The sequence below is a fragment of the Phyllostomus hastatus genome, unplaced genomic scaffold (assembly GCF_019186645.2).
Source record: "Phyllostomus hastatus isolate PE091 unplaced genomic scaffold, TTU_PhHast_1.1 phas_scaffold_317, whole genome shotgun sequence".
In the NCBI taxonomy this organism is placed as follows: domain Eukaryota; kingdom Metazoa; phylum Chordata; class Mammalia; order Chiroptera; family Phyllostomidae; genus Phyllostomus; species Phyllostomus hastatus.
The window spans coordinates 10,480,327-10,497,488 of NW_025334023.1; the positions used below are offsets into that span (position 1 = coordinate 10,480,327).

The following is a 17,162-nucleotide window of genomic DNA, read 5'->3' on the forward strand; positions in this document are numbered from 1 at the left end:
AAATAATTAATAGCTGTTAATGAGATAGAAACTAGAAATCTCAGTATAATAGATGGAACATGTTTTACCCAAAATAAATCTCTAGGTTTGCCTTGACAACCATTTAGAAGTTCTCATGTCCAACATAAATGCATTTATTTACCCAACCACCATGTGAGGATACTTCATCCTGAACCAGGCTGCGAGCATGCCTCCGTAAGAGCCCCCCAGTGCAATCACAGGTTGGTTTTCAGCTCCTGGGATTGTCCTTTTCAAGTGTTTGATTAACTCTGCAAAATCAGCCAGAGCTTGTTCTGATGTCAGAAAATTCAAGTGTCTGGAATCCTAAAAAATAAATAAATAAATAACAAAGAACATGGGTATGAGTATGCACATAATAGTAGCTTAGGCATAGTGTAGATCCTAAAAAAATGCCAAATTCAGATAAATTTTCTCCAAATAGAATTTCTAGTCAATTGAGTTAAAATGTCTGGTCAAAGCCACAGCAATGCTGATTTAAAGTGATTTTAAGTTTGTGGAAAGAACATAATGTATTTTGCATTCAAATACAATTTCTATTAAATGCTATTTACCAAAGACCTTGTTGAGGTTGTAGAAACAATAAACTGTAAATAACATATAACAGCAAATGTAACGAGATACAATGCTAAGCTTAACAGATAACTGATGTATTATAACTTTTATTTCAAATCTGCAAACATTTAAAATGGCTAACACACAGGCAAAGGTAAGCTACATCCTGTGGAAAATTGAAGTAAAAATAGCCAGCAAAAATAAAATTCACTCTATCAGAAAAATTACTCTGTCTGATATACCAACAACTGAAAAAAATTAGGATGTCTGTTGTAAACAACTATAAAATTAGAGTAAAAACAAAGAAAGAAAAAAAAAAAAAACCCTAGCCCTGGCTGGTGTAGCTCGGTAGATTGAGCGTGGGCTGGGAACCAAAGTGTCACAGGTTCGATTCCCAGTCAGGCCACATACCTGGGTTGCAGGCCACGGCCCCCAGCAACTGCACATTGATATTTCTCTCTCTCTCTTTCTCCCTCCCTTCCCTCTCTAAAAATAAATAAATAAAATCTTAAAAAAAAAAACTTTCACATCCTTTAACAAAAAAACAAAAAAAACCCTGGCTAGTTTTTTTAGCTCAGTGGATTGAATACGGGCCTGTGAACCAAAGTGTCGCTGGTTTGATTCCCAGTCAGGGCACATGCCTGGGTTGCAGGCAAGAGGCAACCACACATTGATGTTTGTCTCCCTTTCTCCATCCTTTCTCCTCTCCCTAAAAATAAATAAATAAAATCTTAAAAATAAAATAAAAAAACAACCTAAGGAGCAACTATTTTTAGGCATCATAAAACAACACGAGACACAGACAGCTCAGAGAAGGACACTCATAAAGTAAGTTCCATGATCATCTAGGTCTCTGCCCAGGGGCAATTTTCCCACTGAAGTATAGGGAGGTGAAGCTCAAACAGAGTCTTGCTAAGCTAGGGAGACCAATGAGGTATCTTCCCTTTATAAGGTAAAGCCTAATTCCTCTATTTTTGAACTTGGGCTATACTTATTGCTTCTTACAAATAGAATGTGACAGAAATGCTTTGTGACTTCCAATCTTAGGTCATAAAAAGCACAGTAGTTTCACCTTGCTCTTCCCATTGTCAACTTTGAGGGAAGCTAGTCACCATGTCATGAGGCCACTCAAGTAGGCCTTTGTAGAAACCCAGGGGGGAGACAAGCTGAAGCCTCTCACTAACATCCAGTACTAGTCTGTCACTTATGTGGACCCTCCATGAGAGGAGAGGGGCCTCCTGCCCCAGGCAAGTCTTCGGATGACTACACCACCAGCTGACTTCTTAATTTCACAAGACCCCCTGAAATAAAACCACCTAGCTGAGTCACTCTTAATTCCTGTGAGATAATAAACGTTCAGTGTTGTTTTAAGCCACCAAGTTGTGAGGAAATAGGTACATAGTAACTGATAACTGCTATGGCTATATACCTCTATTAGGCTATCCTATTTGGCCTTCATGCTTTGGTCTGGCCACCGTGTTTGACTCCTCCCATCATTTGGCACATTGGATCACATAGCTCCCATCGTTCCTGTGTGTCAGCTTCTCCTTCAGCCTTCTGACTTCTTACCTCCCCTCTCACTGTCTGTCACTGTTCCTCCCTTTGTTTTCATGGCACTTGTATACTTCAGTGAACACTTTTTTTCCAATTCTGGCATAATATTTGTAATATCCCCTAGGTGGCTGATGAATTTGTTATCACACAAAGAGAAGAAGTTTAACACAGAGAGCTCTTAGCTCCATTTTGTTAACAAAGTATGAACCATAGGGACCTAAGAGAGGAGGTTATGTTTCTATCTACCACAAGCTGACTACTTCCCAGTGGTTTCAGGACTTGACATCTCCCCAATCAGATAATTATGCAAATGAGTTAAACAACAGATTTTCCTATATAGCCCAACAAATATGAACAAGTTGTTCTCCTTTTCATCTATAACATAAGAACTTTTCATTTATTTATAATACAAGATAATAAAGCCTCAGAGAGCAAAAATTTTAAAAATTTTAAAACAGGCAGCTGAAAAAAATAATTGACCCCAAGAACTTCTAACTCAGAGTTTCCCAAAAACATGGTATGTGTATACTGGTGGTATGTATAATGTTCTTAGGTACTATACATTTTTAATTTAATGTGTTTTAATATAATTTAGAAAAAAATAACCAAAACATGAAACCCTTGTTAAGGTAGTGCTAAGTTTGTAAAGTGAGCTGTTTAAAGAAAACTATTATGTAAATAATAGTACAGATGGCAAAATCACATAGCCAGAAGCACAGGGATATTACCGGAATGATTCAGTTGAGGAAAAAGTGTGCCAGTTTATTAGGTATAAATCATAAGGATATTATGTAAAGTCCTTGTTAAGGTAGGGCTAAGGTTGAAAAGTGAACTGCTTAAGGGAAAACATTAAGTAAATAACATTATAGATGACAAAATCATATAGCCAGAAGCACAAGGATATCACCAGAATGACGCAGCTGAGGAAAAGGGTCCTGGTTTATTAGGTGTAGAGTCCATAGCCAAGACCAAAGTTCCTTGTGAGAACGGGAAAGGCCAAAAGGGAATCCAAGTGGCCCGTTAGCCTCATTGAATCATAGAGATTGTCCTTAATTTACTAAAAATACCTTATTAAACAAACATTTAAGCGATCATATATTTCCCAGTGGTAAGTGCAATTATTTAAGTGTGTAATGTACTGATGTTTTAGAAACATTGAAAAGTTCTCTGCACAGTCTCTGCAGCCATAGATTAAGACTCGCCTGGGAGGCCTAGCCTCATCACACTGACTTAAAGACTGATCAGCGTTAGAAATGATAAGAATATGGCTTTAAAAAGTCTCAATCTATTCATATTGTAAATAAAGGTAAAAGATAAAATACAAATTATTGGAATTTCAGGCAGTTCTAGTTAAAGCTGTTATTTATTTCTTATAGGGGGATTGTAATTAGAAAATGTTATAAAATTTAAAAACCCTTTAAACTTAAAAGTAAAGAGTATATTTACCTTGAAAGAGCTGGCACCAAAAGGTAGCGACTTTCCATAGTATCTGTGTTCAGCAAACACCAACATAGCTTTCAGTTCCTCAGCCACATCCCACATGAACCCCTAGGAAGAATTTACAGATTCAGAGGATAAAATCGGGACATGAGAAAAGTCATTAAACCTTTTGCAAATCATATGAAATGGATGTTAAATCAGACCAAAAAGAGCTAAGAACTACATATCTTATATTCACTCTACAGATAAATGACATAATTGATGTTTCACTGTTGCACATGACTCTCACACTGTATTATAATGAAACAATTAAAAATCATTCCAAGTTGCTGAACCATGATTCATTCCAACACTCGTTATTCTGACACTCTAGCGATAGAATCAACATTCTGTTTAAAATAGTATTCAAATTGTACTGTGTGCCATACAGTGTAAGAAAATGCTGAGGATATCTAAGTTTATTGTCTACTCTTAGACATTTACAACATAAGAGAGAAAACAGTACAAATAAGCATACTGGACTCACTTGGGTTTTTATATTAATCTTATTTACTTGAAAAGAAATAGTAACTAGCAATAGTTAATAAACTGACTGCTTGCAATGTGTCAGGCACTGTTGTAAACATTTTATATATAGTATCAATTTAACTAAATTTCACAAGAATCTAAGAGCTATGCATTTTGATTATTCCCATTGTACAGACAAGGCCACTGAGGCACAAGAGTTTAAATAACCTGCCACGGTCACACGGCCAGGAAGTAGCAGCACCAAAATTCACACATGGCTCTAGAGCACAATCACCCAGTGTTGTAAGACATTCTTATTTCCACACACACTGCTGGTCATTAATCAGTCACTGCAATTTTTCACTCTTATCCGTGGTGTCCTCAGAATGATCTCAACAAAGCATTCTAGGCAGCCAACATACATCAATTAGATTTAGATTTAACATACATTAAAACTACTTGTCATCCCTACTGCAGATTTTTGTTTTTTAATGTGCTGCTCCCTAAAGAAGATTAAAAAATTCTAAAAGTTTTTGTTTTAATCAATAATGACAATTAAAAGAGCTGTATGCATGTGAAGATGGAGAATTCAACCTGGTATCTGTGATGATCTCAATAACCTCACTTCCCCTCTTAACACCCTACTCATTCCTACCATTTATCTCTAGACCCTGCAACACCCAGCTCAAGGGCATCATCCTCTGCCTGCCACACCCTGGCAGTGTGCATCACTCCCTCCTCTCAACACCACTGTGCTAGGTACAGATCTCTATTACCGAGTTGCAATATTTGCTTACATGTGTGTCTTACCCTTATCAGACTATGAGATTATTAAAGGTAAGGACCATCCATCATAGCAGTCAGACCTCTGTGGACTTGACCCCAGACATTGAGAGGAAGCAATTTATTTGAACTGATTCACATTGTAATAAGTGATTATTTGCCTTGACTTCTGGGGTATCTTTATTTTTCAAAAGAAGTCCATGTAATGTAATAACATTTAATAACATTATGCACCAGGATTGTGCAGGGCACCTGATTCTTTAAGTACCTAATAACTATATAAGCTAAACATTTTTATTATACCCATGTAACAGATGAGAAAACTGAGGCACTGAATAAGAAACTTGCCCAGAGTCACACAGCATAATGGCAAAACCAAAATTCAAACCTATCAGTCAGCTGAAGTCTTCACTCTTGACTACTATGATATCCTGCCTCTCAATAAATGACTGTCCAGAATCTGTGAATACATAATTGGAACACTTCAGTAAGTGTGAAAAGGTGTATAGGGCTGGGAAAGGACCAAGATCTGTCCTTCCAGGGTCTGGCTCTATCTAGCCAGTTCTCTGGAATGTTCCTCCTACACTGAGTGTTCCCTTCTACCACTTCTAAGGTCAGACTCCCCAACAAGCCTTCAGTTCACTGCAGTGCCAGTGAGACCAGCAGGGGCTGGGAGAGGCAGGAACAGCTCCCGGCCTATGATACAGAAGAACAGGAGCTGAGGACATCCCTGGACTGGAGAACCGGCCCTGGGGCCTTGGCATAAGGGGAAGTCACACAGAAAGAGAAAGGCAGACAAGGCAGACTCAGTTGTTTCACAGAATACCAGGGCAGGCATCTGACAGAAAACAAGTTCTGATTTCATTAGTCTCTGATCTAAGAGAATAGACATCCTAGCCTCTCATTTCTCAGGAAATTGTTTTATTTCCAGGTAACACATTTACGCCCTTAACATTTCTAAGGAAATAATCAGAAATGTGGCAGACAATAACACAGTGTAATTGGGTTTCATATCTTTACTTTCAGTTTAGTTCAGTTCAACATTTACTTAGACTTCCTGAGTACCAGGTACCATGTCAGACATTTGCAGTGGAGAAAATAGGACTTAGTCCCCACTTTAAGGTAATTCCCATCTAGGTTTTTGGTAGAACAGTCACATTTTCTAGTGGTAGCTGTGGCACATATCTTGTGTCCTTCTAAATTAAGTCTTGTTAATAAATGTAAGTATTATTATAAAATAGACAGTATGATAAAGAAAGCAAGCTAACAGCTATACCATTTTTCACTCATAAAGACAAGAGAAATGGTAAAAACAGAAAAGCTAAATTAAAACATAGCTACAACTTTATCTTTCTTTCTCTATTACTATTTGAAAATTAAACTTGTATTTTTTTTCACTTACATTGGCTTTAATCAGGTTTTACGCATTCATTCATTTAACAAATATTTATTGAGTACCTACTATATGCCTAGCAGTCCTGGACTCTGAAAGTATAATACTCAACAAAGATAGAAAAATGTGTGCTTTGTAAAATAACTATACACCATAATATTTCTGTTCCCATCTCCTTCATATCCTTGTTTACTCTAGAAAAAGTTGGAATTTATAAGAAAAATCTTTTAAAATTCAATTGTCGCGCGGGCTGGGAACCAAAGTGTCCCAGGTTCAATTCCCAGCCAGGGTACATTCCTGGGTTGCAGGCCATAACCCCCAGCAACCACACATTGATGTTTCTCTCTCTCTCTCCCCCTCCCTCCCTTCCCTCCCTAAAAATAAATAAATAAAATCTTTAAAAAAAATTCAATTGTCCAAATATAATATTTCATTCTTTTCATGTATAATTCTTTAAGGCTAAACATGCAGGCTTATTGGATAGCTGTATTTATTGTTTTGTGAACTGCCTATTCATGCTATTTTGCTGCTTTTCTATTGAATTTATTTTCTTGCAGTTTTTTAAAGAACTTCATAATTAAATACAATCATATTTGGTCATATATACTGTAAAATATCTTTCCAGCTTATAATGATAAAAGATAAACAAAGAGTAGGAACTTTACAAATCTGTACATACCGTATTATTGCAAAACCAGATAATGTCCCCTTCATTACCAGTGTAGAAAAGTATGGATCCACCCTCTTTCTGCCAGTGTTGATCAGCTAACAGGTAACGCTGTTTAAAAGTTTTATCGATCTTAAATCCAAAATGATCAACCTATGACAAAAACAAAACACATATTACAAAGAAAAGTAATTAAATGGGATCAACAAAAAAGTAATTAAATTTATTCTTCCATTAAAATCAAACTATGCTACAAAAATTACAAAAAAATTAAACTTCAACTGATTTTATTAGTAGCAATATCAATGTTGTTATTTTCTTTATATTATAACATAAAGTAATGTTATTGGTGGTCAAGATTTTCAGTATAAGAGTAAAGATACAACTATAAAATCAGTTTGCTACTTTAAAACACAATAATGTTAAAATTGAATAGGAAATACTGATGTCAACCTATTAATTTTGTAAAATTTTTATTGAATATATTGGGGTAAGACTGGTTAATAATTATGAAGTCTTCAAGTGCACAATTCTATGATACACCATCTGCATATTATACTGTGAGTTTACCACACAAAGTCAAGCCTGCTTTGATCTCCATTTATCTCCCTTTTAACCTCTTCTACCTTCCCCTGCCCCTCTTTCCCTCTAGTAATCACCATATATTATCTGTGTCTATGAGTTTTTGTTGTTTTGTTTGTTTGTTTGTTTGTTTTCCCTCACCTTTTCCGCCTAGTTCCTGAATACTGTCAGTCAGTTTTCTGTATCTATGAGTCTGGTTCTATTTTGTGAACCAATTTTTAAAACATAGCTACCCTTTCACTGAATTTTCACTATTTAAACTCTCAATATCAAAATTCAAAAATTAAACAGAACACTGACAAGGTCTATAAATACTGTCACTCTAGTAACACTTGACATTTTAAGGGCCAACAATCTGGTATCTGACTGTTGCCCACTAAAAGGAACTAAGGCTCATTTGTAACATGTCTGACTGACATTTGGGACAAGGAAGCTACGAGATAAAGCTATGCATCTTGCTGTTCAAGGAAGCAAGGAAGTGCTCAAAAAGTAATGGAGTTATGTCTAACAGACACAGGAACCAACTACAAGATATTATCATTGAGTAAAGTTTAGTGAATTGAATAGAAAACAAATTGAATGCAAATAAGAATAATTGTAATTGATTAAAATATTCAATTCATGAAAATCCTTAGTCCCTAAGCATATGAAAAAAGAGAAAGCAAGGAATATGTTCATTTGTCACCATAAGATGTCTATTAAACCAACTCCTTTGAAATTGGGAATAAAAAAGGTAAAGAACTCAACATTTAACCTGCCTTTGCACCAGAATTGTGCTTCATGGTATTAAACAATCCCAGTTGATGTAAAAGAGTTCTATTTAATCAAATGTCAGCTATTGCAGAAGAAATGACAGAATTAGAAAAATGATAGTTTTTATAAACCCTAATGAAGTTATTGATTCAGGCAAAAATTATAAAACAGCATTAAAAGCATTAGGAGAATGGATGACAGGGAAATGAACATTCATATTAGTGCCAAAGTTGTATCATAGAAAGTACTCTCTTTTCACAAAGGGAACCTGTACCTTCATAACATAAGGATCAAACTGTCATCACCTTAGTCTACTGATCAATGTGAGTCAGCGTCACTGACAGGGAGGAAGGCAGGGACTGTATATCTCTTCACATGGCACAGTGCAAAACACAAATCACCTATGATGAATTCCTGACAAAAATGTTCAACTTCATCTTACTTCAGCCTTTAGATCTAATTTCCAGTTTCCAGGAAATACACAGGGCAGAAGAACAAGCTGAAGACATTCTGGAGAGGCAATCAGAAAAATCCTAAGGTGGGACATTATACAAGAAAATGGCAAGGTAATGTCATTAAAAGAGGGCTGTTTAATTCAAAAAAACACATGTACCCTTATGTTCAGTGCAGCATTATTTACAATAATCAGAATATAAAAGCAACCCCAGTGCTCATCAATAGACAAGTGGATAAAAAAGTGGTGGTACATACATACAATGAAATATTACTCAGCCATAAAAAATGAGATTTTACTATTTGCAACAGCATGGATGTAGCTAGATCCATGCTAAGTGAAATTAGTCAGAGAGGAAGACAAATGCCATACAATTTCACTTATATGTGGAATCTAAGGAACAAAATAAACAAATAAAATAGAAACAGACTCATAGCTAGAGGGAAGAGAAGGCAGAGGGATAGTGATGACAGATGAAAAAGGTGAAAGGACTGAAAAGTACTAATTGGTAGTTACAAACAGTCACAGGAATGTGGAGTACAGCATAAGAAGTAAGGTCGGTAATGTTGTAATAACTCTGTATGGTACCACGTAAAAATATTAGGAGATTACTGTATAAAGTATATGACTGGCCACTTTGCTACACATCCAAAACAGTGTTGAATGTAAACTGAAACTGAAAATAAAATTTAAAACACTTAATAAATAAAAATAAAATTTTAAAAAGAGGGAAAGAGAATATATGATCCACTGAAGGAAACAGACTGTCTTTAGCTAGGTGATCCGGAAAAACTCAGAAGATAAAGCTCTGTGAAATATAGCATCATTCCAGCAAATGGTTTGCTTTGTTGCCACTTAAATCGTTCATCTATAATTGCTAGAGTTAAACTGCAATCATATTACAGTATCTTCTATATTTTTGTCCACTGTGGATTATTTGATCATAGTGAAATTATCCAAAAGGTAAATTTGCTTGCTTTACTACCTCAGTGGAAACTGGCATTAGACCACTGAGGGGAGTAGAATGATGGCAAGTATTGTTCCCTGGTGAAGGAGCTTTTCTCTCCTCTACATAGGGTTGAGCAACTAAGCAAGCTCCTGCTTCTGTGACTAACAACTAAATAGGAAAGGAGGAATTTACTCTGCCCACTTCCTCAAAGCATTATCCTCAGGCTTACTGGCTTCAACATGGAATCATACCTTAGTAGTTCAGTTGTCACTGATTCATATCTGATGATCATTTAGGTAGAGCTAGGCTGCTGTAGCTAAACCTTCTAAACAATATTATAAGGAAAGTATTTAAACTACTTAAGAGAATAAATTGCTTTTAAGCACTTTTAAAAAAGAGACTGTTTGGATTAAGTAAATTTTAAGAAACATAATAACCAGATGCAATGCATGAATCCAGGTTGTATCCTGGTTTGAAGAAGATATAAATGACAACTTAGAGACAATTAGGTTAGTTTGAATATGGACTAGGTATTAGATGATAGTAAGGACTTGTTAATTTTGTTAGAAGTGATAGTATTATTTTAGCTACATAAAAAAAAATTTATTTTTACAGCTGTATACAGAGGAATTTAGAGATAGAATGCCATGTTGTGTATAATTTACTTGAAAAAACTTCAGCAAAAAAGTAAATAAAATTAATTTAAAAAATTAATCTATACTGAGAAAACAAAAACACTGGATACTGAGACTTTCCAAGAAACATAATAAATAATATGTCAAAAATGGGACTTCCAGCCAAGATGGAGGAATAGGTAGACACATGCATCGTGCCTCCTTGCACAACCAAAATAGGGACAACAACAATTTAGAAACAGAATAACATCCAGAACTGACAGAAAACTGATCTGAATGGAAGTCGGACAACCAAGAAATTGAAATAGACCCGTTTATCCAGGCCGGTAGGAGGGGCAGAGTTGGGTGGCCGGGCGCAAGCTGAGGCGCAAAGAGCAGAGAGTTGGGACCAGGCGCTTAAGGCATGGCGGGGGGCACACAAGACCGCAGCAGGTGGACCATGAGTGGGCAAGCGGCAGCTGGCAGACCCTGGCCAAGATGTGGCAAATGGCAGACCCAGTGAGGCAGCGATTGTAAAGCAAGGCAGTGCGTGCAACCCAGGATCCCAGCGCTGGGAAACAGAGCCTCGGGACACTGATTGAGGACACCTGTGGGAGTTGAGGCACACGGAGAGACACCCAGCCTCACAGGAAAGGTCCTTGGAGGGTCCCACAGCGTACACAAGCTCACCCACACATAAATTGGTGCCAGAGGGGCCCAGTTTGCTCGTGGGAAGCAGCAGAAGGGACTGAAGTCTCAAGGAGAACGGAGCAAGTGCCCTAGTTCCCTCTCAACCCCACCCCCACATACAACGTCACAACCCAGCGACTGGGGTGCTCAGCCCTGGTGAACACCTAAGGCTCCGCCCCTCGCTGTAACAGGTGTGACCAGACCAAAAGAAAAAGAGAGAGAGAGAGAGATGGCTCAAACAGAAGACCAATGAAAGCCCTAGAACCCATCCTTTTAAGCAACTGAGAGATAGCCAACCTATCAGATGCACAGTTCAAAGCACTGGTGATCAAGAAGCTCACAGAAATGGTTGATTCTGGTCACAAATTAGATGAAAAAATGAAGGCTACAGTAAGTGAAATGAAGAAAAATACACAGGGAACCAATAGTGATGGAAAGAAAGCTGGGTCTCACATCAATGGAGTGGACCAGAAGGAAAAAAGAAACAACCACACAGAAAAGAATGAATGAATAAGAATTCAAAAAAATGAGAGGCTTAGGAACCTCCAGGACATCTTTAAACGTTCCAACATCCGAATTATAGGGGTACCAGAAGGGGAAGAGGAAGAGTAACAAGTGGAAAAGTTATTTGAACAAATAATAAAGGAGGACTTCCCCATTCTGGCTAAAGAAATAGACTTTCAGGAAGCCCAGGAAGCTCACAGAGTCCCAAAGAAGTTGGACCCAAGAAGGAATGCACCAAGGAACATCATAATTACATTAGCCAAGGTAAAAATGTAGGAGAGAATCCCTAGAAGCAGCAAGAAATAAGGAGACAGTTACCTACAAAGGAGTTCCCATGAGACTGTCAGCTGATTTCTCAAAAGAGACCTTATAGGCAAGAAGGGGCTGGAAAGAAGTATTCTAAGTCATGAAAGGCAAGGACCTACATCCAAGATTGCTCTATCCAGCAAAGCTTTCACTTAGAATGGAAGGGCAAATCAAGTGCTTCTCAGATAAGGTCAAGTTAAAGGAGTTCATCATCAGCAAGCCCTTATTATATGAAATGTTAAAGGGACTTATCTAAGAAAAAGAAGATAACATGTACAGTAAAATGACAGCAAACTCACAATTATTAACAACCACACCTAAAACAAAACCAAAAGAAAATAAGCAAACAACTAGAATAGGAACAGAACCACAGAAATGGACACCACATGGAGGGTTATCAACAGGGAAGCTGGAGGAGGAAAGAAGGGGAAAAGGTATAGAGAATAAGTAGCAAAGATGGTAGTTAGAAAATAGGGGGAGGGCAAGAATAGTACGGGAAATGTAGAATCTAAAGAACTTGTGACACATGGACATGAGCTAAAGGGGGGGAATGTGGGTGGGAGAGGGTGTACAGGGTGGAGGGGAGTGAAGGGAGGAAAATGGGACAACTGTAATAGCATAATCAATAAATATATTAAAAATATATGTCAAAAATGATAAAAATGACAATAATGTTAAGCTTAAATTGAATTTTGAATATATATGCATATTTTGCAATTTCCCTTCTGCTTAATTAACTCGCCATTTAAAATATAATTATCAAGTCCTATAGCTCCATAAGGGTCCTGTACAACTACCTACACTTACAGTAACCCCACAGCAGAGCTCCACTGAGCCTTTAGGGTCAAAGGGGCTGAATCCCCCAGTGCTTTGAGGGACAGGAGTGAGAATGCAGTGTCTGGTCTACAGCAGACAGGAGCTGATCCAAGTGCTGCTCAAGCCTCCCCTAGGGCAGGAGTTGGCTCTGACCTAACCCAGACCCTGCAAGACTTCCTAGGCCATTCTGAATCAGACAGGACTCCCAGTACCCAGTTACATCTACACATACCCACCACATTCATAGTATAGGTCCCAAAGTGCAAGTTCTCAAAATGCACCTAATTGTATACTTCTCAATATCCATGATATTTGCCACATATGGTCCTATTCTGATGTAAACATTGCCTACCTTCAGGAAAATAAGTAGCTTGTATAGGATAGGTATGTATAATAATGATGTCCATGTGCTAAAAACCCGTCCCATTACATATGTTAATTCACTAAATCATTCATTCAACAAGCATGTACTGAATGAGTTAAGTACTTGTTCTGGGCCAAGTAGTAAGTTAAGAAACAGGATAAAGAGTTGGCTGAGCCACAACTGCCTCATTTAACTTAAAATAATTCAACCACACCCACCCAGCCTAAAAATACAAGAGAGCAAGAGAATTCTCCAGGAGAGGTCCTTGGAGGAAGAGCATCACCTGTGAACCTGCTAGAAATGCAAATCCTCTGGCTGAATCCCAGACCTACCAAAGCAGAAACTGTGGGAGTAGAACCCAGGAATCTGTATTTTAAAAGCCCTCCAAGTACTGCTGATGTACAGCTAAAATTTTGAAAACCACTGAGTGAACATAAGCTATGTCCAAAATAAGATATGAATCTGCTACTCTTGTATCAGTCTAGGTTTTAAAATCCTTCTCATACCTTAGGCATTTCACCATGCTGAAGAAGTCTGGTATTTAAAGATATGAATTTCCACCCAACATCGCCTCCAAATACTAGCCACCTACATCATTTAAAGTTCAACAGAAAAAAACATTATCTTCACTACAAAGGAAGAAAGACTGGCCGTGCTGGATGTAAAGAAAGGGAAGTACATGGCTCTCTAACAAGACGCCTTCCTGTGAGATTTTCAAAGATAATTTTGCCATAGTGGTTTTCACCTTAATTTAGCCTTCTTGTAAAATGAGATATGGCTGTATCCTTAAAAGAATCCCACACAGTTCAATAATTCAGGTTAAAAATTTAAAAACAGGGGTATTTGTTTGTACATATCATGTTAAATGTAAATGGCAAAAAATTCTTGCCAGAGGAAAAGCTTCCATCTAGAAAAACTGGGGCAACACACACTTCAGAACCAGAAAAAGTCACACTTCCTTCTGTGTCCACTTTCAGGCACTCCTGCTCCTAGCAATCACCCACTTGTTTAGATTGGGGGAAAAGATAGGGACCCTGACATGGTAGAAAGAAAGCAGGTTTATGTGTTAAAAGACCTGAACTTGATCTCAGAGCCCTGGCATCTTCCTATATAATAAAATAAGGATACAAACACATAATTCAAAGGATTGCTCTGATGATTAGAACATGTGCCTATAGTACCAAGCACAGTTCCTAATATATAATTATTGCTCAATAAATGTTAGTTCTCCTCTCCTTTCCATATGCACACCTATCCTAAGCATAGAGTACTTAGATGGGGAAAGTGGGGTGGAGAGTGATGAAGAACATCACAGAATCAACAAGAAATATTTATATTTTCTAAATTTTTGTTTGTTTATTTGTTTATTGAGAGAAGTTAAGGAGAGAGAGAGAGGGAGAGATGCATCAATGGGAAAGAGAAAGATCAATCAGTTGCCTCTCATACTACATGCCCCAACCAGGGACCAAACTGGCAACCTAGGCATGTGCCCAGACTGGGAATCAAAACTAGCTGACCTTTTGCTTTGCGAGACGGCACCCAGCTGGCCCATCCACAACAGTCAGGGTAATAGGAAATATTTTTAGAATGTCAAAACCTCCTTTTTTGAGCGCTTCACCTAAATATAAAACTGCTAGAAACAGGCAATGAAATCTCATCTGAAAAACATCAATTTACAAAATTTTCTTGGCTCCTTCCTCCCATAAGGATATAAACGTCCAGCTACAAAAATGTAGTGGCCAATACCTAATGTCTTAGCACACTAGGGGCATGGTGCCCTCTGCTGTTGACAACTGGGACCTATGTGCCACTTTAAGCTCTGATTTGGAATAGTTGTTGTTGTTGTTGTTTTTAATAAATCACAACATGAAAGGGCACAAGGACCTTAGAAACTATTTGATCTGTATTGTTCAGCTGAAGAAACTGGGCTCAAAGGTCAACGGACTTGGTCACAAGAATCAGAGGCAGAACTGATACTTCTAGTTATTTTTGTAATTTGGTTTAAAGACTCACTAACATAAATTATAGTTTTGTAAAAGCAGCATAGGCATGACCTCAGAAAGGAAATATACCATTAATCACACACAGTAGTCCTTTCTAGAATGTGGTCCAAGAAATTTTTAGAGATGATCCCTCCTTCACCATGTAGAAGAGAAAGAGATCTGTGAGATGGGTAAACAAGAAGATACAAAAAGAACATTCTTTTTTTAAAAAAGATTTTATTTATTTATTTTTTAGAGAGGGAAGGGAGGGAGAAAGAGAGAGAGGGAGAAACATCAATGTGTGGTTGCTGGGGGTCATGGCCTGCAACCCAGGCATGTGCCCTGACTGGGAATCGAACCTGCGACACTTTGGTTCACAGCCCACGCTCAATCCACTGAGCTATGCCAGCCAGGGCTAAAAAAAGAACATTCTTTAAATAAAGTTTATTGTGACAGAAAATAACTACTTAGACTTTAAAACTTGAAAATGGAGTTCATATCTAGAAAAGGTAGACACAGTTTTGGTGGCCATTTGGGAGCAGTGGGGGATGGGGCAGAGTACCGAGGATGTGCCTGGCACTGCACTGGTGCTTCCCATAGGTCACTTCATCATCATCCTGCCAATCACCCTCTGGGGCACTTTGATCACTTCAGTATTACAACAAGCTCAAAGTTAAAGCTTGAGGAAGTCAGATAACGCCCAAGCTAACATAACTAATGAATAAAAGTCAAATACAATTCTTTCTCATGTGCTTTTATCCCCTACCCAATCCCACCTCCAACAAAACCCAGTCTGCTTCTGTCAATATAACACACTACTGCAGACAGGGGCTGACTACAAAGTGCAAACTTTGTCAGGGGACACAAGGGTACCCCCAGCCACTTACTAACAGTTACATTGAAGAATGTGTGGAATATCAGTGTTTTCACACACCTGACTTAATAACTGTTACTATACTACTATTAGTAACTCCTTTAATTGGGCCACTGTTAAAAAAAATCACATTTACTCTTACTCAGAAACCTTAGTTTTAGAAAACTCAGTATACAGCTGGTTTATTTATGCACCCAGATGTATGATAATTGATAACTGATATTCTACTAAAGATAGAAAAGTATACTCAGAGATGTACAGGACAAAAAACAATGGACTCATGTACCTGACCGGTTTGTTTTGATCTGGCAAATGTGACTCAGCTCTGTATGGAAAACCTACAGAAGCAAAGTGGTGCGCAGGAGCCAGACCTTCAAACCAGTTTTCCTGTGGGAATCAGGCCTAGAAAATGCATACAGACTTATGGCTTGCTCTTGCTAAAACTCCATCACCCTGGTCTAAAACAACAAATGTGTATTGTCTATCCTAAAGGTAATTTCCAAAGCCTGTGTGAATTCTCCCAAGGACAGAGCTAATTAGCTCATCGCTATTCCCTTCTGCATGTTATTTTCATTTCCTTGATTGTACCTAAAATGTAGACAACAATATTCTATGTAATAGATAATAAATTGTTCTCTGATGTAAGACCCGAGAAAAATAAAAGCCTGTCTAGGCAAGGGCACTCTCCTCTTGAGAGAGTGGACAAGACACTCATAGACACTCTCCCCTTGAGAGAGTAGTCTGTGCCGTTCCCTTTTTCTCCACAGGATTGCTGTCACCTGTGCATTTATTTTCTCTTTCAGCCACAACAGGCAGACTCTGCTGGCCACAGTCCTCCACAGACTCACACCTCCAATAAAACAAAGCACCTTTAAGGAAGACGCTCTGGTTTCCAATCTAATTTCTAATCTAGAGATACTAAAATGAAGTAAGATATTTTTCTTCCATTTGATGTGTGTCCTATATTAATTCTGGAATTCTGGCATTGCACTGTTAGAGTTCCTAAGTAGAGACTGACACCATTTCTGCGTAAGCTGATTTCCCCTGAAAGAGTAGACACCTTCATGTTGGAAAGACACAAATTCTCAAAGAAAGAACCAAAACCTGGAAGGAAGGGGAGGGTTAGGTAAGCCCTTGTCTAGAGCTGGAGAGGGGAAGATGTCTATAAGTAGAGTCCTACTAAGTTTCCCCTCACACAGTAGGATCCTAGAGCTGGGACAAGATGGGATGGGAGTCAGATCTAGGGTGACTCCCATTTATTTCCACCTCATTATGTCAGGCCATTAAAAAGTCCTGCTTAAATGTTCCATCTTTGTTCATCTCCATTATGAAGATATGAGGAAGAAATGGAGACCCA

The 17,162-nt window shown here is 38.0% G+C and overlaps 1 protein-coding gene across 4 annotated transcripts in view; it reads right to left on the reverse strand.

Annotated features, from left to right (window-relative positions):
• Nucleotides 1–17,162, reverse strand: part of LOC123805545 (prolylcarboxypeptidase) — a 76,943-nt gene that overhangs the window by 23,707 nt on the left and 36,074 nt on the right. For all 4 annotated transcript variants that reach the window (XM_045818185.1, XM_045818187.1, XM_045818186.1 and 1 more), the window contains exons 3-5: nucleotides 6,930–7,070; nucleotides 3,574–3,675; nucleotides 143–324 (exon numbers count right to left, since the gene is read on the reverse strand). In XM_045818185.1, the coding sequence (XP_045674141.1) occupies nucleotides 143–324; nucleotides 3,574–3,675; nucleotides 6,930–7,070 (425 nt within the window). The remainder of the gene's footprint in view (nucleotides 1–142; nucleotides 325–3,573; nucleotides 3,676–6,929; nucleotides 7,071–17,162) is intronic.